This window comes from Dendrobates tinctorius, unplaced genomic scaffold, assembly GCF_039654945.1.
Source record: "Dendrobates tinctorius isolate UK_male_01 unplaced genomic scaffold, ASM3965494v1 ptg000005l, whole genome shotgun sequence".
NCBI lineage: Eukaryota > Metazoa > Chordata > Amphibia > Anura > Dendrobatidae > Dendrobates > Dendrobates tinctorius.
Genome location: NW_027361673.1, coordinates 31,374,055 through 31,401,271, shown reverse-complemented (window position 1 = coordinate 31,401,271; position 27,217 = coordinate 31,374,055). Strand labels below are relative to the sequence as shown.

Sequence of the window (27,217 nt, the reverse complement as noted above, 5' to 3'; positions counted from 1 at the left end):
CTGGTATATATAGGTTTATTATAACTGTAGAGAAGTGCCATCTCATACTGAGTACGTAGAGATTTAGTGTTAGATGACCAGGAGGGTCATGGCCAGACCACTAAATAGTTAACCTTCTTATCAAGGTTCCCATGGGTTTGATGCCTATCAACTGATCAGTTTCAGTTTAGGACACGCAAGTTCAAACATTGAGCGGGAACCTCATATAACAACGGGACGCAGTCTATGTCGGCATAGATATTGCTAAGCACAGTGATAAAGAAGAAGTAGACTTGTTGAGATGTGGGCACACAGTAACAGCGTATATTAAGAGAATAAGTGAATAGCAACCAGAGAAAGAGGCAGACAGAGAGATATGGTCTAGGTGCGGCCTGTACATTGAGTTAGCGAAGTGCAGTCAGTATGGGTCTGCAAGCCATAGGCATTTTACACTGCAGGACAAGCCAGGAGAATTTTTCGCCCCAATACAGTCAAGTATCAACCAGAAAACATAGATAGGATTTTTAGCAGGAGCACCAGGAGGTAATAAGCTTAAGCAGTTAACAGTTTACTGAATCTGTGTGAAGGAATGTGAATGACCTTTGAGACTCTCTGCTGATAAGTGGAAGTGCATGATCTCATGTGTGAAATTCTGTTGTATTGCTTGCCGTGTGTGTGGGTGTGTGTGAGCCAGATATTCCATGAGAAAATGTCGTGCCCTAATTGCACATTTGGATTGATGTTGATTATATCTCCTGAAGGTTGGAGAATTGTCAAAATTATACCAGGAGGGTATATCCAACAGCTCACTGGTTTTGGATTTCTGTCAGACAGATTTCCAGAGTATAAAGTGTTTAGGCTCAATGTGCATGGTATTCCTGCAATTCCCTGGGTCGACGGAATTTCATTAAGTGACATAGAAAATTACAATCTTGTCAGATGTCCATTAAATAACGGGCAACCAGAGACGTACCTGGTTGAAGCGCAGCTAGCAGCTCTGCTCACTGGATTCACATTATAGCATAATACGTATTTGTAGAAGGTGTACAGCTAGTTTTTCTTAATGTCAAGTTTTTTTTTTCAGAATGCATGTTGATAAGAAAAAAGGAGAGGCAGATGGTTCAAGGTACAAAGTTGCCTTTGACTTGAAGCAGTGTTAGATATCCATGGAAGGCAATTGTCAGGTAGTAAAGATAAGGAATGCTTTTAGTATGTGTTAGAAGGAAAAAAAAAAAAAAAAAAAGAGGAACTCCCGTTATATGTGTAATGGAAATCCACCACTCTGCCCCCTATTCGGTATTAATATGGTGATTTCCAAAGGGGGGGAGAAGAGAGGAGAGTCAGCTATTTTTAAATATTTTTAATCCATAAAGGTATCTCTCATTAATCTGGATTTTGAGTTTTTCTTTCCGGAAGGTCCAAGAACCTGGTTGTATGGCGATCACACAGCATGAGATAGTAGAAAGCAGAACCACTCCTCCCTCATAACTCTACAGGGGAGGTGGAGTTGATGGCACTCATTGAGGCGTTTAGGGGCTTTAAGGTAAGCAAGACACCACATATACAAGTCATTGTTTTCAGGTGAACCCAGAACTGCAGCCCCATATGGGGAGGAAAGGTCTTTTCTTACATCAACAGGCCCTGGAAGAGGTTGCCATAGTGGAAGTGAGGGTACATATGAGAAGGAACCCGTGGAGCACGAAGCAAACAAAGTGGCTGGGAATCGGCCAGAAGACCAAGGTACTGGGAGACCCCTGAGGCGCCTCCACTGGTCATGGTGAGCATAAAAGATAGCCAGTTAGACTTAAGTATCTTACAGGCTCTGACTCGGTCACCAACCGGGGAAGAGACTGAAGTCTGGTCAGAAGCTGGAGCTCAGAACCGTGGATGGTGGGACAGTGGGTATGTTTGCCAAAATCCTTGCACCATGTGATGGCTCATGACTCAACGCACGTGAGTGAAGACAAAAACTATGTGCTCTGAAGAAAGATGCTGGGTCCACCTGTTTAGCTTTACATTAACATAGATTATATGCGCACAACACAGATAGACTAGAAAGATGCCATAGACATACACGTGCGCCTGGGCCCTCCTATCCGTTTCAATGACTGCAGATTGACTTCATACAGGCTGCCCAAGGTAAGATGTATGAAGTATGTGCTCGTGTGTGTTGATCTCTTTTCAGGGGACTGGAAGCCTTCCTGATGTCAGAAGCTACCACAACTGAGGTACTCTTTTGTCCACATAGATGTTGTGACTATTTGACAACCCCTGCAGCAGGTCCGGAGTCCAAAAGGGACTCCCATTTGTGTATAAATAAGTTTTTGATTCTATTTTAGTTAATCCAGACATTGGTTGCTGACCAAAAGACACGAAGACCACTGGAGCCACTGGTTGATGGTCCTCGCTAAGCCACATCCGTAGGGTTAAACGGAAGACCGGTCTACACAAGCTACTATGAGGTCCTGGAGTGGAAGAATATGGGTCCTGTCCCTGATGATGTTGGCAGCTCTACTGCAAGAAGGACAACTGGACGAGACACTTCAGAATAGCACATCAGTAACCTTGTGGTTTGACACCAAGGCAGTAACAGCTACATTTAGGGTGGACTTGTGTCGGATAGTGAAGTGTCAATGGAATCTTAAATTTGGGAAGAAGAGTAGCAACCCCAATTATAAATACCTAACAGGAGTTGAAGGGGCGGTGGTATATATCTGTGTAACTAGACCTGGAAATGAGAACTGTAATTCTTGGTCAGATGCAGCTTGGAACACGGGAACGTCATGGGGGTATAAGCCAGAGGAAGCCATGACTCGTGTTAGTTCATCAGGAAAGCCTCTCCTCAAGAGGATGAATATTGCTGTACCCATTCCAAAATGGGGTTGTGATCCAGAGGTTTTGGACTGGAGATTCTCTTGCAATCCTCTCCTTATAACACTGGATGAACCCTCTCTTGGAGATGAAGGTCTCTATGTATTGGGACTGTATACCCCAGGTAGACAGGTTCAGCAGGGAACATTTTGGTTAAAAGCTGTTCCTGCACAGGACAAGGAACAAGAGGAGGACAAACCCCAAAGGTCAGGAGAAATGTTGGATGTTGATGGAATTGGAGAATTAGGCTATGAGGAGAAGTTAGCCGTAGAAACAGGCTACACAGAGAGGAATGAATGGTTGCTATGGATGAAGTATACTACAGAGCAAAATAACAAAACTGATTGTATTGCATGTGCAACCGCTAGGCCCCATTTAGGGACTATTCCCCTCAGATATTCAGAACAGGATCAAGTAGACTTACAGTGTATTCTAGCTTTGTATAATGCCACATATGACCCTAGTGATAATGTTCTGTGTCAATCTCTATCAGTCCGGTATCCAATAGCAAAAATTGATCAGGTACCACCTAGAGTTTATGCATATCCAGGTGACTACACTTGCTTCCTGAGAACAGGACCAGGAAGATGGGTAGGAAATCTAACTTCAGAGTTTTGTCACAACACCATCCCAATAAATACAGATACAGGAGGGTTTAAAGCCAGTTGGTTTCAAAACCAAACTATAGCGAGGAGTGACATATGGTGGTTATGTGGAGATATGAAATTAAGGCCTAGGTTGCCACCAGGTTGGGTTGGCAGCTGTGCTCTAGTTCAAGTGCTCATGCCATTTAAAATAATTTCATCAGAAGAGATTAAAGGAGGTGGAATGAATGTTGAAACCCTGCACAGAAATAGAAGGTCAGTACCTGCTGGGTCCTTTGATCCTAGAGTTTATATAGACAATATAGGGGTACCCAGAGGGGTACCTGATGAGTACAAGGCCAGGAACCAGATAGCAGCAGGTTTTGAATCAATTTTCTTTTGGTGGGTGACAATTAATAAAAATGTGGATTGGATAAATTATATTTACTATAATCAGCAAAGGTTTATAAATTACACAAGGGATGCAGTAAAAGGGATAGCTGAACAATTAGGCCCAACTTCTTTAATGACACATCAGAATAGGATGGCTTTGGATATGTTGCTAGCGGAAAAAGGGGGCGTGTGCAAGATGTTTGGAACATTTTGCTGTACCTTCATCCCCAATAATACAAGTCCAGATGGGAGTATCACCAAGGCGTTGGAGGGTCTTACATCCCTGTCCGAAGAATTGGCAGAAAATTCGGGTATCAACAATCCCTTCATGGACTGGTTGGAATCCTGGTTCGGTAGATGGAGTCATCTTGTGTCCAGCCTCCTCATCTCTCTGGCAGTAGTAGCAGCAGTACTTGTGACCTGTGGATGCTGCTGCATACCATGTATCAGAGGACTACTTCAAAGACTGATTGATGCGTCTATTACTAAAACTATGTATATTACAATGAAACCTTACAATAATGATTATGAGCAAATGGTTTGAGGTTGAGAATTAGATATGATCTCCCTTTCCCTATGGGGAATTCGGCAGAAGAAGGGTTAGGAAGTCCGACACTGGCGTTAGGCCTTTGAATGTACCTATATGTGAATGGTAGAGTCATATCTGTTCTCAAAAGGGGGGACTGACAGGGAATTCTGTATGTCCTTTTAATATCAATGTATTTCTGGGGTCTTACATGCATACTCTGTATATGAAAATGCTGTCTCACGATGATGATCACCTATAACCTTATTCTTCATTAGAAATTGTACGTGATGGATAAACTGTTTACTGCACCCAGTTGGACATTGAAACTACACGTCCACATGTGAGGTAGATACTGGGGCCATGAATACTTAGTAAGACAGGTTAATGAGGCTAATAGAGCTATAACTGTCATGAGGATAGATTAATGAGAATAATATTGGGGTCTTGTGTAATTTACCCAAGACCTATTAAAGCTTTCAGCACGTCTACACAAATACTAATAATTAACAGCCGAGTACAATCTGATTGGTTAACGAATATGAATATGATTGGTTGGAACCATTTATGCTTACTGTTGAATGATCAATTGTCCAATGAAATGTGATGATGTAATGTTACCGCCTACTCAAATGAGCATATAAGCTACCTAATTAAATCAGGAAAGAGGGAACATCCTGCAGATACATATCCTGTCTCTGTGTGTGTTTGTTCTCCGCTACTCGAGTAGGCCTCAGACCATAATCTGGCAACCTTCCAGCATATCGATCTCCCGTTGAGAGATAAAGATCAAATCACAAACTCATCACCATAAAGGGACTAGAAGGAGCTACAACCCCATGTTTGTAAAGCAATGGTAATAAAACCCCCACTGATTAAAATTGGTGGGAAGTTTTTCTATAACGTGCTCACCTTTGCTCTCTCCTTAGATGAAGTCTTGAAATTTGTCCAAAGAGTTTCGAGGAACCTAAAATTCAAAAATGTATCCAAGGTTGACTGGGCATCGATGAATTTCCTGAGGACGTCTTCATTATAGCTTTCATATTTAGAGTCGAAATAAGATGAGCCATCTAGACGTGGAACCACAAAGCTGAAGCTAATGTTTATCTGTGATCCAGAGACACAGCTGAGGTTGCTCAAGGTTGAAACATGTTTCAGCAATTCTGGAAGGTAGTAATTCAATTTCTGTTGTAGCTGAGGTGCAGTAGATGGTCTAGATCTTCTGGAATAGTCAACAGCTACTGTGATATCAATTCTGCAATCTGGGTGCAAAATAAATGGAATCATGATGAGTAGCTCTATACTGTATTAAGAAGTATTTACTAATATTTTGGGTGAAAAGTTTTTGGCCAAACAAGTACTGCATTTCTCCCATGCCTCTGTTAGGATATGTTCACACTGCATCATTTTCTGATGTTTTTCTGAGAGGGTCTGCTCTAAAAAGTTGCAGAAAAAAAGCATTAACAAAATAATAAATAGTCTTGCTGTTCACTTGTTCAGACTTTTGAACGTCTTTTAAATTATTCAGACTTTCAAAGATTCTAAAGTGTTCAGAATAAGTAACATTTACTGTCTCCTAGTAGTAGGATGATCAATGCAATTAAAGTCAATGCGTAGACTAAAATGACACCCAGAAAATACCCAGGCTTCTTTTTGAGCGTTTTGTCAGTATATTTGCTTAAAAAAGTTAATATTTTCTTCACTGTTTAATAAATTTAAAAACGTGTCTAAAAAATGTACTGAAAAAAGTAAAAAAAAAAAACTCTGGTGGAAAAGAAAAGTCAAAAAAGGAAATGACCAAAAAACGCTAAAAAATGTTTCAATTTTACAAGACTCCAGAGAAAAGGAACGATTTCTGAATCATCTTCTGATGGAAAAACAGACATTTTTTACCTCCAGAAAAAAGTATGAACATACCCTTATAGAGTTAAAAAAAAGACAAAGAGCCAAAAAATACTCCAAAAGTGTGAAAAAAGCAAAAAAAAATGATATTGTCTATAATGTGCTTAATATTTCTCTATTGACTTATCTATACATATAATTGCCTTAAATTAGCTGTCATCCACTTCCGTCTGGATGTCCCCGAATCCCACAATTCACCGCACCGGAAGTACGCCAACCGCCATTTTGGAACACCCAAGTGATGCTGCTCGGATCGAGGCCACCTCTGTGATCCCAACCCCTGCTGGGATCCCAGCTGCCACTCAGATCCAGGCTGGGATCCCAGCTGCTGCTCGGATCCAGACCACCGCTGTGATCCCAACCGCCGCTGGGATCCCAGCTGCTGCTCGGGTCCAGGCTGCCGCTGTGATCCTGAACGCCACTGGGATCCCAGCTGCTGCTTGGATCCGAGTCGCCGCTCGGATCCTAGCTGCCACTCGGATCCAGGCCACCGCTGCGATCAGGAGGCTGTGAAAGGGGTGTAACGAGGGGGTATAATGAGAGGGATGTAATTAAGGGGGTATAATGAGAGGGTGTAATGAGGGGGTGTAATGAGAGGGTGTAATGAGGGGGGAGTAATGAGAGGGATGCCGCCACCAGACCTCTGCCAGGACTGCACGCACCGGATCCCACCGCTGCCTGCCCATCCACCTCCGTGCAGTCACAGCCGGCAGGAAAGATCGCGGCTTGAGGCCTGTGCTGGAGATTGGGTGTGGCCACCCTCTGGTGGCGCCGCACACCATCTCCAGCACAGGCTGCAAAACACCATCTTTCTTCCCGGCTATGAGAGTGGTGTAATGAGGGGGGAGTAATGAGAGGGATGCCACCGCGGGACCCCCACCAGGACCCACTGCCTGACTACACGCGCCGTACCGCTGCCTGCCCACCCACCTCCGTTCAGTCACAGCCGGCAGGAATGACCATGGCTTGAGGCCTGTGTTGGAGATTGGGTGCAGCCACACCATCTCCAGCACAGGCCGCAAAACACCGTCTTTCCTGATGGTTGTGACTGCACAGAAGTGGATGGGCCACCACCCCCAGTGCCACAAAGCTGCCTCCATCGTGATGTTACTGCCCTCCCGATGCGATAGCATCGGGCACACATCTAGTGGTATGCAATCCGTATGGTGAGATTTTGTCGCCGCCTTGCAAAATGGACATATAATGGAGCCCTATGACAGGGCTTCTAACAGAAACGAAATAATAGATATAGACACATAGAATGCATATATATATACATATATTTATATATATATATATACACACACAAGTCATTGAGACAAACATATATATATATTTATATTTCACAGAGTTCTTCATATAGAATAGCCGCTAATTAAATAGCCGACTTCTATCAAATCATTCCAAAATCCGACATGAAATGACACATGGTTTACATTCAGTAAAGCATTTAATTTCATCTTTTTTAATATGTCCCTGACTAATAATTAGATGAGGGTTTGTGTGCAAAATTTGGGAGTTGTAGTTGTTATTTTAAGGGGTTAATTTGTTGTTAAAAAATGTGTGGGCTTCCCATTGCCCTGTAGTGGTGGCGAATGGGTTAATCTAACAAAGGGTTAATGTCACCTTACAATCGAATGGTGACATTAACCCTTTGTTAGATTAATCCTCTCGACACCACTATAGGGCAATGGGAAGCCCACGCATTTTTTAACAACGAATTAACCCCTTAAAATAACAACTACAACTCCCAAATTTTGCACACAAACCCTCATCTACACTGAGTTCCAAATTATTATGCAAATTGGATTTAAGTGTCATAAAGATGTAATTTTTTGTTTTTCAAATAAACTCATAGATGCTATTGTGTATCAGGGCTCTTTGGATCACTGAAATCAATCTCAAATGCCTGTGATAATTAGTTTACCAGGTGAGCCCAATTAAAGGAAAACTACTTAAGAATGATGTTCCACATTATTAAGCAGGGCACAGGTTTCAAGGAATTTAGGAAAGAAAACGGATCTCTCTGCTGCTGAAAAGCATCAAATAGTGCAATGCCTTGGTCATGAGATGAAAACATTACATATTTCCCAAAAACTTAAACGTGATCATCGTACTGTTAAGAGATTTGTGGTTGATTCTGAGCACAAACATGTTTGTGCTGATAAAGGCAGAATGAGGAAGGTTTCTGCCAGGCAAGTTCATCGGATTAAGAGAGCAGCTGCTAAAAAGCCATTACAAACCAGCAAACAGATATTTAAAGTTGCTGGTGCCTCTGGAGTCCCTCGAACCTCAAGGTGTAGGATCCTTCAAAGGCTTGCTGTGGTGCATAAACCTACTATTCGGCCACTCCTAAACAGTGTTCACAAGCAGAAATGGTTGCAGTGGGCCCAGACATACATGAAGACTAATTTTCAAATAGTCTTGTTTACTGATGAGTGTCGAGCAACCCTGCATGGTCCAGATGGATGGAGTAGTGGATGGTTGGTGGATGGCCACTATGTCCCAACAAGGCTGCGACGTCAGCAAGGAGGTGGAGGAGTCATGTTTTGGGCCGGAATCATGGGGAAACAGCTGGTAGGGCTCTTTAAGGTTCCTGAAGGTGTGAAAATGACCTCTGCAAAGTATATAGAGTTTCTGACTGACCGCTGTCTTCCATGGTATAAAAAGCAGAAATGTGCCTTCAGGAGCAAAATCCTCTTCATGCATGACACTGCACCATGTCATGCTGCAAAGAATACCTCTGAGTCATTAACTGCTATGGGCATAAAAGGAGATAAACTCATGGTGTGGCCACCATCTTTCCCTGACCTCAACCCTATAGAGAACCTTTGGAGTATCATCAAGCGAAAGGTCTATGAGGGTGGGAGGCAGTTCACATCAAAACAGCAGCTCTGGGAGGCTATTCTGACTTCATGCAAAGAAAAACAAGCAGAAACTCTCCAAAAAATTTACAAGTTCAATGGATGCAAGAATTGTGAAGGTGATATCAAAGAAGGGTTCCTATGTTAACATGTAACTTGGCCTGTTAGGATGTTTTGGAGTTAAATAGCTTTTTTGTTCTGTGAATGTGACCTCCTAATGCTGCAAATTCCACAAATGAGCATTTTCAGTTCTTTAAAACATATCAAATGTTTAGAAATTCTACTGTGCATAATAATTTGGAACAGTGCAATTTGAGTTTTTATTCATTTTGGAGATTATACTGTTATCATTGGGAGGTTTCTTCAATAAAATTCGATGCATACTCTAATGGGTGATGACTTTTATTAGACTGACTGTCATTTGTACCGACTATTTAGGAAAATCAGAGAAAAATATCATTTGCATAATAATTTGGAACACAGTGTAATTATTAGTCAGGGACATATTAAAAAACATGAAATGAAATGCTTTACTGAATGTAAACCATGTGTCGTTTCATGTCGGGTTGGGGAATGATTTGATAGATGCCGGCAATTTAATTAGCCGCTATTCTGCTATGAAGAACTCTGTGAAATATAAATACAGTGGGGCAAAAAAGTATTTAGTCAGTCAGCAATAGTGCAAGTTCCACCACTTAAAAAGATGAGAGGCATCTGTAATTTACATCATAGGTAGACCTCAACTATGGGAGACAAACTGAGAAAAAAAAAATCCAGAAAATCACATTGTCTGTTTTTTTTCATTTTATTTGCATATTATGGTGGAAAATAAGTATTTGGTCAGAAACAAGCAATCAAGATTTCTGGCTCTCACAGACCTGTAACTTCTTCTTTAAGAGTCTCCTCTTTCCTCCACTCATTACCTGTAGTAATGGCACCTGTTTAAACTTGTTATCAGTATAAAAAGACACCTGTGCACACCCTCAAACAGTCTGACTCCAAACTCCACTATGGTGAAGACCAAAGAGCTGTCAAAGGACACCAGAAACAAAATTGTAGCCCTGCACCAGGCTGGGAAGACTGAATCTGCAATAGCCAACCAGCTTGGAGTGAAGAAATCAACTGTGGGAGCAATAATTAGAAAATGGAAGACATACAAGACCACTGATAATCTCCCTCGATCTGGTGCTCCACGCAAAATCTCACCCCGTGGGGTCAGAATGATCACAAGAACGGTGAGCAAAAATCCCAGAACCACACGGGGGGACCTAGTGAATGAACTGCAGAGAGCTGGGACCAATGTAACAAGGCCTACCATAAGTAACACACTACGCCACCATGGACTCAGATCCTGCAGTGCCAGACGTGTCCCACTGCTTAAGCCTGTACATGTCCGGGCCCGTCAGAAGTTTGCTAGAGAGCATTTGGATGATCCAGAGGAGTTTTGGGAGAATGTCCTATGGTCTGATGAAACCAAACTGGAACTGTTTTGTAGAAACACAACTTGTCGTGTTTGGAGGAAAAAGAATACTGAGTTGCATCCATCAAACACCATACCTACTGTAAAGCATGGTGGTGGAAACATCATGCTTTGGGGCTGTTTCTCTGCAAAGGGGCCAGGACGACTGATCCGGGTACATGAAAGAATGAATGGGGACATGTATCGTGAGATTTTGAGTGCAAACCTCCTTCCATCAGCAAGGGCATTGAATATGAAATGTGGCTGGGTCTTTCAACATGACAATGATCCAAAGCACACCGCTAGGGCAACGAAGGAGTGGCTTCGTAAGAAGCATTTCAAGGTCCTGGAGTGGCCTAGCCAGTCTCCAGATCTCAACCCTATAGAAAACCTTTGGAGGGAGTTGAAAGTCCGTGTTGCTAAGCGAAAAGCCAAAAACATCACTGCTCTAGAGGAGATCTGCATGGAGCAATGGGCCAACATACCAACAACAGTGTGTGGCAACCTTGTGAAGACTTACAGAAAACGTTTGAGCTCTGTCATTGCCAACAAAGGATATATCACAAAGTATTGAGATGAAATTTTGTTTCTGACCAAATACTTATTTTCCACCATAATGTGCAAATAAAATGAAAAAAAAACAGACAATGTGATTTTCTGGATTTTTTTTTCTCAGTTTGTCTCCCATAGTTGAGGTCTACCTATGATGTAAATTACAGACGCCTCTCATCTTTTTAAGTGGTGGAACTTGCACTATTGCTGACTGACTAAATACTTTTTTGCCCCACTGTATATACCGTATATACTCGAATATAAGCCGTGATTTTCAGCCCAAAAACTGGGCTGAAAGTCCCCCTCTCGTCTTATATTCGAGTCATATACAAAGGGGGTCAGAGGGGGAGGGGGGGCGATGGTGTCAGGTCATACTTAGAATCATAGAATCATAGAATCATAGAAACGTAGAGTTGGAAGGGACCTCCTGGGCCATCTGGTCCAACCCCCTGCTCAAAGCAGGATTCGCTAAATCATCCCAGTCAGATGTCTGTCCAGCCAGAACTCACCACTTCTCGTGGCAGCCTGTTCCACTCATTGATCACTCTATCTGTCAAAAAGTTTTTTCTAATATCTAATCTGTGTCTCCTCCCATTCAGTTTCATCCCATTGCTTCTAGTCTTTCCTTGTGCAAATGAGAATAAAGTTGATCCTTCTACAATGTGACAGCCCTTTAGATATTTGTAGACAGCTATTAAGTCTCCTCTCAGTCTTCTCTTTTGCAAACTAAACATTCCCAAATCCTGCAACCTTTCCTCATAAGACAGGGTTTGCAGACCGGTCACCATTCTGGTCGCTCTTTTCTGAACTTGCTCCAGTTTGTTGATGTCTTTTTTAAAATGTGGTGCCCAAAACTGGACACAATATTCCAGATGAGGTCTGACCAAAGAGGAGTAGAGGGAAATAATGACTTCACGTGATCTAGACTGTATGCTTCTGTTAATACATCCTAGAATTGCATTTGCCTTTTTTGCTGCTGCATCACACTGTTGACTCATATTCAGTCTGTGATCTATTAGTATACCCAAGTCTTTTTCACATGTGCTGTCACTTAGCCCTATTCCTCCCATTCTATATATGCTTTTTCCATTTTTATTGCCCAGATGTAGTACTTTGCATTTCTCCCTGTTAAAAACCATTCTGTTAGTTGCTGCCCACTTCTCCAGTTTATTTAAATCTTTTTGAATCCTCTCTCTCTCTTCTCTAGTATTAGCTATCCCTCCTAGCTTTGTGTCATCAGCAAATTTAATCAGTTTACCCTCAATTCCTTCATCTAAATCGTTGATAAAGATGTTGAACAATACAGGGCCCAGGACAGAGCCCTGTGGTACCCCACTTGAGACATTCTTCCAACTGGATGTGCAGCCATTTACGACCACTCTTTGGGTCCGATCACTAAGCCAGTTATGAATCCACCTAACAGTTGCCTTGTCCATTCCATACTTAATCATTTTTTCAATAAGGATTGTATGAGAGACTTTGTCAAATGCTTTGCTGAAGTCAAGATATACTATATCTACAGCATTTCCTTGATCCACCCAATCAGTGATACCGTCATAGAAGGAAATTAAGTTAGTCTGACATGACTTATTAGTTACAAACCCATGCTGACTCTGTTTAATCACTTCATTCTTATCCAGGTATTGACATACATGTTGTTTAATAATTTGTTCAACGATCTTTCCTGGTATAGAAGTCAGACTCACTGGCCTATAGTTACCTGGGTCCACCTTCTTCCCCTTTTTGAAGATAGGAACAACATTTGCTCTTCTCCAGTCTTCTGGCACTTCTCCTGTTCTCCAAGAATTTTCAAAGATTATAGAGAGGGGTTCAAAAATTTCTTCTGCTATCTCCTTCAGTACTCTGGGGTGTAATTCATCTGGACCTGGAGACTTGTATTCATTTAGGCTAGCTAAGTGTTTCCTCACTATCTTTCTGTTTATAGATATCCTGGATTCTTCTATTCCCTTAATAGGACAGTGAATAACAGTTGATGTTACATTTCCTTTCTGAGAGAAAACAGATGCAAAATAGGAATTTAAAAGTTCAGCCTTCTCAACATCCTGTCTTACCATTTCATCATTTTCATCCTGTAAAAATCCTATAGCATCTTTGACTTTTCTTTTACTTTTGACATATCCCCAAAATCCATTATTATTGCTTTTGACATCTCTTGCAAGCCTCAATTCATTTTCAGCTTTAGCTAATCTGATTTGTGCCCTGCAGGTTCTGCAGACAGCATTATATTCTTCTTTAGATATGCCTCCCTCTTTCCATTTTATAAACATTTTTTTCTTCCTTTTTAGCATGTGCTTAAGTTCTGTGTTCATCCATCCTGGTTTCCTTAACTGCTTCCTATTCTTCCCTCTTTTCGGAATTGTTAACAACTGTGCTTTGAGAATTTCATTTTTCAAGATTTCCCATCCTTCCTGGACATTTTTGTCTTTAAGGATATCCAGCCATTGGATCCCTCCAATTCTCTTTCTGAATCCCTTAAAATCTGCCTTTCTGAAATCTAACCTTGACGTCTGAGTCTTCACAGGTCTTCCGCCTCTAGTTATCCAAAATTCTAAAATAGCATGGTCGCTACCTCCTAGGGTCCCAGCCACTTTTACCTCCTCAACCATTTCCTCCCTGTTTATAAGGATTAGATCCAAGGTACCAGTTCCCCTTGTTTTCTCCCTTACCTTTTGGAAGATAAAGTTGTCAGCAAGAGAGGATAAGAATTTCCTTGACCTGTTAGTTTTGCCTGAGAGAGATTCCCAACAAATGTCTGGATAGTTGAAATCTCCCATGACAACTATGTCATATTTTTTGGAGAACTTGGCCATTTGATGCATAAAGAGTTCATCCATAGCTTCAGCTTGCACAGGCAGCCTGTAGTAAATGCCTACAATGGTGTCCTTTCCATTGTTCTGTCCTTGTATTCTTACCCAAACAGTTTCCACAGAACTCCCAGTCTCTGAAGCTTCAATCTCTGTGCAGATATACGCGTTTCTAACATACAATGCGACACCCCCTCCTCGTTTATCAAGTCTGTTTCTTGCAAATAAGTTGTATCCTTCTAGTCTTGTATTCCAATCATGTGTATTGTCCCACCAAGTTTCAGTGATTCCAATGACATCATATTTCTTTTCCTGTGTTAGTAGTTCCAATTCTCCTTGTTTGTTGCCCATGCTTTGTGCATTAGTATAGAAACATTTTAGTTTGTGATTGGTTTCTCTTTCTCCAATATTTTTATTAATTAGATTCTTTCGTCTTTGTTCTTCCTTTCCACTTCTAATAGCAGAGTTCTCAATAGCATTTGTCAGGTGTATGGCTTTTTCTGGTCTTTTGCTTCCCTTCCCATGTTGTTCTAGTTTAAAGCTCTCCTTACAAGTGTAGCAAGGCGACTTCCAAATACATGCTTACCAGTCTTCGTAAGGTGCACCCCATCTCTAGCAAGTAGTCCATCGTATAAGTAGTTCACTCCGTGATCCAGAAATCCAAATCGTTGCTGACGGCACCATCGACGTAGCCAGTTGTTCACCTGCAGAATCTTATTCCACCTCCTTGTTCCATGGCCATCCACTGGGAGGATGGAAGAGAAGACCACCTGCGCTCCCAGTTCTTTCACTTTCTTGCCTAAGTCTTCAAAGTCTCTGCAGATGGTTTCCAGGTTGTTTCTTGCAGTGTCATTTGTCCCCACATGTAGTAGCAGGAATGGGTAGTCATCTGTAGGTCTGAAGAGTCCTGATATCCTGTCAGACACATCTTTAATTTTTGCACCTGGAAGACAACACATTTCTCTTGAAGTTATATCCGGTCTGCAGATAGCGGCCTCAGTTCCTCTCAACAGGGAATCCCCCATGACCACCACTCTCCGTTTCTTCTTCACAACATTTTTCTTTCTCCATCCAGGAGGACTCTGAAGGCGTACAAGGTTGCTGCTTGTTGGCAAAGTCTTATCCTGATGTATTTCTTCATTGTTTTCCTGCGTGAGAGCCTGGTACTGGTTTCTGAGCAGTATGGGTGCTGACTGCCTCCTGATCCTCCTGCTTCTCTGGGTCACATGTCTCCATTCCTCTGTTTCTTCAGGTGCACTTCGAATTTCTTCTCTTTCTGTAACATGAAGAGATAATTCTGCTCTGTCCAAGAACTCTTCACCTTCCTTAATGATCTTCAACGTAGCTAACCTCTCTTCGAGATTTTGCAACTTTTCCTCCAACAGGGACACAAGCTTGCATTTGTGGCATGTGAAGTTTGGCTTTTCCACTGGTAAGTCTGTGAACATGTAGCAAGAAATGCAGCTCACCAAATGGCTCCTGGCCTCTTCCATCTTGAGATTTCTTAAAAACGATGAAAGATGAGCCCAAATTCTGGTTTTCCGATTTCCTCTTTTCAGCTGCAACGGCCAAAACCCAGTGATCGTTGAGCTCGCGGAGACTCTTCACTTATCCCAGAAGGCACTGGGAATATGCAAATGATCTCCTCAAGACTCTTCCCCTGGTTTTCCGATTTCCTCTTTCAGCTGCAACGGCCAAAACCCAGTGATCGTTGAGCTCGCGGAGACTCTTCACTTATCCCAGAAGGCACTGGGAATATGCAAATGATCTCCTCAAGACTCTTCCCCTGGTTTTCCAATTTCCTCTTTTCAGCTGCAACGGCCAAAACCCAGTGATCGTTGAGCTCGCGGAGACTCTTCACTTATCCCAGAAGGCACTGGGAATATGCAAATGATCTCCTCAAGACTCTTCCCCTGACACTTCCCCTGCTCTCTCTTCCTGTCTTCAGTGGTCACGTGGTGCCGCTCATTAAAACTCATGAATATGCGCATATTCATGAGTTTTAATGAGCGGTACCACATGACCGCTTAAAGCAGGAAGAGCGCGGAGAAGCTGGGGGCTCAAGACACAGCGTCAGGACGGGTAAGTATAGCGATACTCACCTGTCCTGCGTCCATGGCTGCTTGCTGCTGTCTGTCATCGATCAGTGACTTCAGACAGCAGAGGGCGCGGTGACGTGGTTAGTGCTCGCCGCTCCCCCTGCAGTCTGAACGTCACTGACTGATAACGTGGCAGATAGCGGTGAGCAGCCATGGACGCAGGACACGTGAGTATCTCAGGTGCCAGCAGTGACACTGGCACCTGACACCCAGCGACGGAGAGGTGAGTATGTCTTTTTTTTAATTTTTACATGCAGCAGCAGCAGCATGGGGGCAGCATATGGGGGAACAATCTATGGAGCTTCTTATGGGGCAGCATATGGGGGAATAATCTGGAGCTTCTTCTGGGGTCAGCATATGGGGGAACAATCTATGGAGCTTCTTCTGGGGTCAGCATATGGGGGAACAATCTATGGAGCTTCTTATGGGGGGCAGCATATGGGTGAACAATCTATGGAGCTTCTTATGGGGACACCATATGGGGGAATAATCTATGGAGCATTTCCCACCCTAGGCTTATACTCGAGTCAATAAGTTCTCCCAGTTTTTTGTGGCAAAATTAGGGGGGGTCGGCTTATACTCGGGTCGGCTTATACTCGAGTATATACGATATATATGTTTGTCACAATGACATGTATGTATATATATATATATATGTATTCTATGTGTCTATATCTATTCTTTCATTTCTTTATTAAACCTGTCAGTGTGAGTTTACTGTATAGCGCACTGAATTGCCGGCTTTTCTAAAGGACACTGGGTGCGTATTTCTCGCAAGTCACATGTGTGGCCCGTGTGTAATGTGTATTTTTAGCGCACCCATAGACTTTCATTGGTGTACTACGGGCGTAGTACACTGACAATCGCAATGGAGCAATGGGCCAACATTGACCATTGACCAATGGGCCAACATTGAGCATGCTGCGATTGGCACGGACCGTAGAATATGGACGAGAAATATATGGCTGTTGGGAGCTGCCCCATAGAGAATCATTTGTCCATGTGTAATGCGTGCTTTTAACACCTCTCACTTGTCCGTATTCCTCTCTAAGGCTGGTTTCACATTTGCGTTTTTTAGCGCTGGAAAAAAACGCATACCTGCGCATGCGTTTTTTCCCCTATATTTAACATGGGTGCGCATACCTGCGCGCTGGTAAGCGCATGTATGCGATTTTCATGCGCTGCGTTTTTTTGGGGTGTGCGTTGGTATTTTCCAGACGCAGCATGTTGCATTTTTTGGCCCTGCAAAAAAGCGCATGCGCACATATGCGCACGTTTTGCGCTAAAAATGGCCATTATAGCCTATGGATGCGCATATGTGCGCCCTGGCATGCTCATGTATGCGGTTTTTTGCATATGCGTTTTTTTTTGTTAACCATGGAATTTAGGGGTTTGGGTTAGAGTTAGGGTTAGTTAAGGGGGTTTAGGGTTAGGGTTATGGTCAGGGTCAGGGTTAGGGTTGGGGTTTGGGTCAGGGTTAGGGTTAAGTATGGTTTGGTTAAGGGTTAGGGTCAGGGTTAGGGTCAGGATTAGGGTTAAGTATGGTTTTGTTAAGGGTTAGGGTCAGGGTTAGGGTTAGGGTCAGGGTTAGGGTTAGGGTTAGGGTTAGGGTTAGGGTCAGGGTTAGGGTTAGGGTCAGGGTTAGGGTTAAGTATGGTTTTGTTAAGGATTAGGGTCAGGGTTAGGGTCAGGATTAGGGTTAAGTATGGTTTTGTTAAGGGTTAGGGTCAGGGTTAGGGTTAGGGTTAGGGTTAGGGTCAGGGTTAGGGTTAGGGTTAGGGTCAGGGTTAGGGTTAGGGTCAGGGTTAGGGTTAAGTATGGTTTTGTTAAGGGTTAGGGTCAGGGTTAGGGTTAGGGTTAGGGTCAGGGTTAGGGTTAGGGTTAGGGTCAGGGTTAGGGTTAGGGTCAGGGTTAGGGTTAGGGTTAGGGTCAGGGTTAGGGTTAGGGTTAGGGTTAGGGTCAGGGTTAGGGTTAGGGTTAGGGTCAGGGTTAGGGTTAGGGTTAGGGTTAGTTAGGGTTTAGGGTTTGGGTTAGGGTTAAGTATGATTTGGTTAAGGGTTAGGGTCAGGGTTAGGGTTAGGGTTAGGGTCAGGGTTAGGGTTAGGGTTAGGGTCAGGGTTAGGGTTAGTAAAGTCATGGTTTGGGTAGTGTGAGGGGCCACCTAAAAATGTTGGAAAAAAACGCAAACGCGGTAAAAACGCACTAAAAACGCATACAAATGCATAAAAACGCTGCGTTTTTTTCATGCATGCTCATAAAAATGCTTGAAAAAAACGCAGCAGTTGTATGCTTATGTATGCGTTTTTTCAATGCGTTTTTTTGCGGGAAAAACGCGCTGCAAAAAAAAGCAAGTGTGAAACTAGCCTAACAGAAACAAACATAAGGGTAACAATGTTTTGAACTTTTGACTTTCATGCTCCATCTCTCACCATCCAATACTGCTTCGAACGTGAGACTGCTATCATTTTATAGACAATCATTTTGGCCATCTCATAAATAAATTTGACTTACAACTAATTTTTAAACTGCTACAAATATTCTGTGCAGCCTTCTGAACATGTAGCTAAAAGAATGACAGCATTCTGTGGAAATGGTCCTGTGGCTCCATCTAATGTGCTCTTTAACCCCTTAACCCCCAAGGGTGGTTTGCACGTTCATGACCGGGCCAATTTTTACAATTCTGACCACTGTCCCTTTATGAGGTCATAATTCTGGAACGCTTCCATGGATCCCGTTGATTCTGACACTGTTTTCTCGTGACATATTGTGCTTCATGTTAGTGGTAAAACTTCATTCAAATAACTTGCATTTATTTGTGAAAAAATGGAAATTTGTCAAAATTTTTGAAAATGTTGCAATTTTCCAACTTTGAATTTTTATTCCCTTAAATCACAGAGATATGGCACACAAAAAACTTAATAAGTAACATTTCCCACATGTTTACTTTACATCAGCACAATTTTGGAATCAATTTTTTTTTTGTTAGGAAGTTATAAGGGTTAAAAGTTGACCAGCGATTTCTCATTTTTGCAACACCATTTTATTTTTACGGACCACATCACATTTGAAGCCACTTTGAGAGGTCTATATGACAGAAAATAGCCAAAAGTGACACCATTCTAAAAACTGCACCCCTTAAGGTACTCAAAAGTGGTCAAAAAGTTTATTAACCCTTCAGGTGCTTCACAGAAATTTTTTGGATATTTAAAAAAATGAACATTTAACTTTTTTCACAAAAAAATAATTCAGGTTCAATTTTTTTATTTTACCAATGGTAACAGGAGAAATTGGACTGCAAAAGTTATTGTGCAATTTGTCCTGAGTACGCTGATACCTGACATGTGGGGGGAACCACTGTTTCGGCGCATGGCAGAGCTCAGAAGAGAAGGAGCGCCGTTTGAGTTTTTCAATGCAAAATTGGCTGGAATTCAGATCGGACGCCATGTCACGTTTGGAGAGCCCCTGATGTGCCTAAACAGTGGAAACCCCCCACAAGTGACCCCATTTTGGAAACTAGACCCCCCAAGGAACTTATCTAGATATGTGGTGAGAACTTTGAACCCACAAGGGCTTCACAGAAGTTTGTAACGTACAGCCATACAATTAAAAAATCATATTTTTTCCACAAAAATGATCTTTTCTCCCTCAATTCTTATTTTTCCAAGGGTAACAGGACCCTAAAAGATATTGTGCAATTTGTCCTGAGTACGCTTATACCCCATATGTGGGTGTAAATGACTATTTGGGCGCATGGCAGAGCTCAGAAGGGAAGCAGCATCATTTGACTTTTTTGGCTGAAATTGAGATCGGACACCATGTCGCGTTTGGAAAGCCCCTGATGTACCAAAACAGTGGAAACTCCCCACAAATGATGACACAATTTTGGAAACTAGACCCCCCAAAGGAACTTATCTAGATGTGTGGTGAGAACTTTGAACCCCCAAGGGCTTCACAGAAGTTTATAACGTACAGCCATACAATAAAAAAAATCATATTTTTTTCACAGAAATTATTTTTTCACCCTCAATTCTTATTTTTTCAAGGGTAACAGGACCCTAAAAGTTATTGTGAAATTTGTCCTGAGTACACTGATACCCCATATGTGGGTGTAAACGACTATTTGGGCACATGGCAGAGCTCGGAAGGGAAGCAGCGCCATTTGACGTTTTTGGCTGGAATTGAGATTGGACACTATGTCGCGTTTGGAAAGCCCCTGATGTACCAAAACAGTTAAAACCCCCCACAAATGATACCATTTTGGAAACTAGACCCCCCAAGGAACTTATCTAGATGTGTGGTGAGCACTTTGAACCCTCCCAGTGCTTCACAGAAGTTTATAATGCCCGGGCATGAAAATAAAAAAATCGTATTTTTTCCACAAACATGATCTTTTAGTCTCCAATTTTTTTATTTTCCCAAGGGTACCAGGAGAAATTGGACCCCAAAAGTTGTTGTCCAATTTGTCCTGAGTACGTTGATACCTCAAATGTTGGAGAAAACTACTGTATGGGCACACGTCGGGGCTCGGAAGGGAAGTAGTGACGTTTTGGAATGCAGACTTTGAAGGAATGGTCTGCGGGTGTCATGTGCGTTTGGAGAGCCCCTGATGTACCTAAACTATTGAAACTCCCCACAAGTGACCCCATTTTGAAAACTAGACCCCCCCACGGAACTTATCTAGATGTGTGGTGAGCACTTTGAAACCCCAAGTGCTTCACAGAAGTTTATAACGCCCGGGCGTGAAAATAAAAAAAATCATATTTTTTCCACAAAAATGATATTTTTGCCCCAATTTTTTATTTTCCTAAGGGTAACAGGAGAAATTGGACCCCAAAAGTTGTTTTGCAATTTGTCCTGAGTAGGCTGATACCCCATATGTGGGGGTAAAATACTGTTTGGGCGCATGGCAGAGCTTGGAAGGGAAGGAGCACCATTTGACTTTTTCAACGCAGAATTGGCTGGAATTGAGAGCAGACACCATGTTGCGTTTGGAGAACACCTGATGTGCCCAAACAGTGTAAACCCCCCAATTCTAACTCCAACCCTAACCCCAACACACCCCTAACCATAATCTCAGCCCTAACTCTAGCCCTAGCCCTAACCCTAACCCTAGCCTTAACCCTAACCCTAATGGGAAAATGGAAATAAATACATTTTTTAAATTTTATTATTTTTCCCTAACTAAGGGGGTGATAGCGGGGGGTTTGATTTAGTATTTATGGCGGTTTTTATGTTTGGCAGCTGTCACATGCTAAAAGATGCTTTTTATTTTTTTATTGTAAAAATAGTTTTTGCATCACCACATATTGAGAGCTATCATTTTTCCGTATTTTGATCCACCGAGTCATGTGAGGTCTTATTTTTTGCGGGACGAGTTGACGTTTTTATTGATACCATTTTCGGGCACGTGACATCTTGTGATCGCTTTTTATTCCGATTTTTGGGATGCAGAATGAACAAAAACCAGCGCTTCATGAATTTCTTTTGGGGGTGCGTTTACACCGTTCTGCGTGCGGTAAAATTGAAAAGGCGGTTTTATTCTTCGGGTCAGTATGGTTACAGCGATACCTCATTTATGTCTTTTTTTATGTCTTGGCGCTTTTATGCAATGAAAACAATTTTATATAAAAATAATTATTTTTGCATTGCTTTATTCTGTGAGCTATAACTTTTATATTTTTTCACTGATGATGCTGTATTGTGGCTGTTTTTTTGCGGAACAAGATGACGTTTTCAACGGTACCATGGATATTTATATGCGTCTTTTTGATCGTGCGTTATTGCACTTTTTGTTCAGCGGTATGATAAGAAATCATAATTTTTTGCTTCTCTTTTTATTTTTATTTTTTAAGGGGTTCGCTAAAGGGGTTAACTAATGGGACAGTTTTATAGGGCGGGTCATTACAGATGCGGCGATACCAAATATGTGTACTTTTATTGTATGTTTGTTTTTTATTTCCAGCAAATGAATTTAATAGGGAATATTTTTTTTTAATTTATTTAACGATTTTTTTAAAATTATTTTTACACTTTTTTTTTTAACTTTATTACATTGTCCCAGGGGGGACATCACTGTCATGTGATCTGTCACAGGCATAGAAGCAGACTTCCTCATGCCTGCGCTTTGCAGGCACTGAGGAAGCCAGCTCCCTGCAGGCCCCCGAAGGTCCCCGTCGCCATCTTGTATCCGGAGACCTGCAGGGAAGGAGCCCCCCACAGCAGCGCTGCACATTGCGCTGATGTGGGGGGCTCAGGGAGCCCCCTCCCTGCCGATGCTTCCTTTTAACCCTCGGTACACCGCGGTTGTGTTTGATCTCGGTGTGCAAGGGGTTAACATGTCGGGTGTCAGCTGTGATAATCAGCTAACACCCGGCCGCAATCAGCGACGCTCACTCGTACTATCCCGTCCCTGGGAATTAAGTCCCAGGGCACATGGACGGGATAGTACGTCACATGGCAGAAAGGGGTTAATAATGCAAGTAAAAAGTACACTTGCTTAACACTAGCGTTCCTTAATTTTTATTTTATAGCAGTATGCTTTGTAAATTAAAGGAATAACCTCCTGATTGCTGGGGCATAACTTCCAAATTTTAGAATAACTCTTTACAGCGTTGAAAGAGAAGCTAGAAATTCATGTATGTAGTTCATACACCATTGAATAATATATTTAGGAACCCAGTAAATGATTCACAACTGGTTGCCAAAAATTAGCAATATCCTTAAAATATTATTGGTAACATAGTAGGGCTGAAAATAGATATAAGTCCGTCAAATTCAACCTATACTTCCTAATTCTTATTTCAAAGGAAGACAAAAACCCATTAAACAAAAAGCTATTTATTTTTATTCAAGGGTAAAAATTGTCAAAAAAGGCAATCTGAGTAAATCCTGTGATCACTCCAATGTATTTTCTCTCATTTGAGAGAATCAGGCTGATTGTGCTAATCACAATCTGATCAAACACTGATCAGAGTTTGATTACAGTATGAACTGATTTGGAGAAAATGGGGGGAAAAAAATCTCTATTTTCCCCACTCAGTCTGTGGAAATTGTATTGCACTAAGATTTCATCTCAGACCAGTACAATGATTTAATGGCCGAGTGTGATCCGAATATCAGATGCAAATCATGCATGCTGCGATTTATTGACTCAAACAGACTCAAGGCAGTTTCACACGTCAGTGTCTCCGGTACGTGTAGTGACAGTTTTCTCACGTACTGGAGACACTGACACACGTAGACACATTCGAATGAATGAATGAATGTGTCTATGCAGATGTCAGCTTGTTTTCACGGACCGTGTGTCCGTGTGCAAAACACGCTGACATGTCCGTTTTTGTGCAACAGCACGGATCACATGAACCCATACAAGTCAATGGGTCCGTGTAAACACGTACCGCACACGGATGCTGTCCGTGTGCGATCTGTGTGCGTTTTTTAAAGTCAAAGGGTTAACATTGAAAATAATTTTTCAAAAACACGGACACACGGACAGCATATGGACAGCACACGGACAGCACACGGATGGTACACACGGACATATGGATAGCACACGGATGTCACACGGATGGCATACGTATGCACACGGACACGGATAGCTCTGGTACTGGTTTTTCTGGTACCGGAATTATCTGGACGTGTGAAACTGCCCTCAATCTGAGAAAAAAATTGGGCATCTGCACAGCCCCATAGAATACATTGGTCCAAGTGAGATCTGATGTTTTTCCGGATCGCACTCGGACTGAAAATACAGTCATTTACACGAGCCCTAATTCTAGAATATCATCCAAGCCACTTACAAAAAAAATTTTTTCTAAGGTAAGCTTTTGAAAGGATACTGTCTTTCCTCCAGGTATAGTAAATATCTCCCGTGCTACAATATATCTTTGAACTTCTTACCTTGGGATGGTTCATCTTTTGGCTCACACACTTGGGTTACAATTTGTCCTCGGATCGAATCCAGCACTTCAAAATTTTCCACTAAAAACACATTTTGCGGAGTACCTGCAATCTGAACAAGCTCAAAACTATTTTTGATGCCAATTCCAACAGAGAAGATTGTGACTCCATTGCTTCTCAGCTCTGCAGCCTCTTCAAACACATTATCGTGAGACTCCCCATCTGTCATGACTATTAAATATTGATGGACATTTTGGTTTTTACGGCTTCCATTGGAAGGATCAAAAAACTGGTTGACAAATTTCAAAGCTTTTCCAGTATAGGTGTTCTGTTTTAGCTGGACAATGTTATCTATGTTTAGTTTCATGGCGGAGCTGGAGAAGTGTTCATTCAGGAAGAATTCCTTCTGAGGGTAATTACTGTACTGCGCCACACCAATACGAACCCTATTCTGTGCAATAGTGAAACTGTCCACTATTTTTTTCATGAAGGATTTAGAGATGGTAAAGTCACTGGGTTGTATGCTGGCTGATCCATCAATTAGGAACACAAGATCAATCATTTCATAGGCACAATCTGAAAAAAAGAAAATATATTAGCATATTCCTTGTAATATATTCCTACACATTAATGCTGCAGTCATTGATTTTGACACTTCTTTATAGAGTCATAGAATCGTAGAGTTGGAAGCGACCTCCTGGGCCATCTGGTCCAACCTCCTGCTCAAAGCAGGATTCTCTAAATCATCCCAGATAGGTGTCTGTCCAACCTCTGTTTGAAGACTTCTATTGAAGGAGAACTCACCACCTCCCATGGCAGCCTGTTCCACTCATTGATCACTCTAACTGTCAAAAAGTTTTTTCTAATATCTAATCTGTGTCTCCTCCCATTCAGTTTCATCCCATTGCTTCTAGTCTTTCTTTGTGCAAATGAGAATCTATATATATATAATCGTCTTATCATGTCTGTCTGTAACCGAAATCCCACGTCGCTGATTGGTTGAGCCCGGCCGGCCGCGACCAATCAGCGACACAGGATTTCCGTGACAGACAGACAGGAACTGTATGATAATGGGTATGGTGCCGGAGATCGCGATCTCCGGTGCCATACTTACCTCACCGGGAGAAGCGTTGCCGAGGCGCTTCTCTTCTTATGGTGACCGGGGCAGGAGGCTGGGGGAGGAATGTGGCACTGACGCCGGAGTACGCACATGCGCATAGCGTTATCCGGCGCCATTTTCCTGAAGACACATTTGCAGTGTGACTTCAGGAAAATGGCGCCGGACAGCATGGTGTGGGCATGCGTGTACTCCGGCGCCAGTGCCACACTCCTCCCCCAGCCTCCAGCAGAATGGGACAGCACTGGACCACAGGAAAGATGGGTGAGTATAAATGTTTTTTTTGTATGTGTGCAGTTTCCCAGGGGTGAGGGAGACCATACATACCAGGAAAGGGGGGTGAGGGGTAACATGCATACCACGAAAGGGGGTGAGGGGTACAATGCATACCATGAAAGGGGGGTGAGGGGTACCATGCATACCACAAAAGGGGGGTGAGGGGACCATGCATACCATGAAAGGGGAGTGACGGGACCATGCATACCAGGAAAGTGGGGTGAGGGGTACCATGCATACCACGAAAGGGGGGTGAGGGGACCATGCATACCACGAAAGGGGGGTGACGGGACCTTGCATACCAGCAAAGGGGGGGTGACAGGACCATGCATACCAGGAAAGTGGGGTGAGGGGTACCATGCATACCACGAAAGGGGGGTGACAGGACCATGCATACCACAAAAGGGGGGTGATGGGACCTTGCATACCAGCAAAGGGGGGTGACGGGACCATGCAAACCAGGAAAGGGGGGTGAGGGAGACCATGCATACAAGGATGGGGGGTGAGAGGACCATGCATACCAGCAAAGGGGGGTTGAGAGGACCATGCATACCAGGGTAGGGGAGATGAGGGGGACCATGCATACCAGCAAAGGGGGGGTGAGAGGACCATGCATACCATGATAGGGGAGGTGAGAGGACCATGCATACCAGGAAAGGGGAGTGATGGGACCATGCATACCAGGAAAGGGTGGTGAGGGGGACCATGCATAACAGGAAAGGAGGTGAGAGGACCATGCATACCAGGAAAGGGGGGTGAGGGGGACCATGCATACCAAGATAAGGGGGGTGAGGGGACCATGTATTCCAGGAAAGGGGGGTGAGGGGGACCATGCATACCAGGAAAGGGGGGTGACGGGACCATACATACCAGTAAAGGGAGGGTGAGAGGACCATGCCTACCAGGATTGGGGGGTGAGGGGTAGCATGCATATCAGGATTGGGGGTGAGAGGACCATGCATACCAGGATTGGGGGGTGCATTATTGCATTATTGTTAAATCTTCATAAAGAAGCTACATATTCTAGAATACCCGATATAGTTTTATATGCATTGCAAGAAAAAGTATGTAACAGCACATGCTCTAGTTTAGGGTAAGTGCATGTATTTCACTGCTTAACTTCAAACTTTTGGGAAGTTTTTTGATGCTAAGATTATAATTGAAGATAATAAAATCATAACCACTGGTTAAAGAAAACCTACCTCCGCTAAGTCTGTATTGCTTTATAATGATTCTCATTTATTGTATGCTAAAAAACATCCCTCATAGCCAATTTACAAATTTACATGTCCGAGTTGTATTAATAAATTGGTTGACAAATTTTGTTAAAGAGCTAAGGATCTCAGAAAAAGGTTCCCTCAGTGTGGCTGTCCACTATCTGAATAAAATAAATTGCTAGAAAAAAAAACTGAGTAAGCATGATGTGCTAAAATATAGAAAATAAGAAAGACCCCAACTCATCAAGATCGGCGATATTCGTGGCAGTCTTGACAAGGAATGGTGTTGGAGTCAGAAGCTCCTGATTCATTAAAAGCCTTGAATAAGATTTCTGACATAAGGAACGCCACAGTTCGTCAAGAATCAGATAAAATATGGGGTCCCTGCGCAGCTCCAGCTTTGCCTACTTTGGTGGAGCTTAGAGAAACTGGTGGGAAAACACTAAAACTCTGAGTCGCGCAAACATTTTGTGATTTTTCAAAGCGATTGACACCAGAATTCTGTTTTGTTTCAGACTAAAGCCCCATGGATGTCATCAAAACAGCCTTGCTGAACCCTTGGCACATTACTAAGTGTGACCAAGACTTACATGAAATAGCTGTACAAAAAAACCTGCAAATTTTATATACTGTAAACTAAACTATAATCTTAAA

The 27,217-nt window shown here is 42.6% G+C and overlaps 1 protein-coding gene across 1 annotated transcript in view; it reads right to left on the bottom strand.

The window, feature by feature from the left end:
- LOC141084511 (collagen alpha-4(VI) chain-like) overlaps positions 1-27,217 on the bottom strand; it is a 376,083-nt gene that overhangs the window by 200,368 nt on the left and 148,498 nt on the right. The window contains exons 11-12 of the mRNA XM_073569263.1: positions 23,954-24,529; positions 5,266-5,615 (exon numbers count right to left, since the gene is read on the bottom strand). Coding sequence (XP_073425364.1) covers positions 5,266-5,615; positions 23,954-24,529 — 926 coding nt within the window. The remainder of the gene's footprint in view (positions 1-5,265; positions 5,616-23,953; positions 24,530-27,217) is intronic.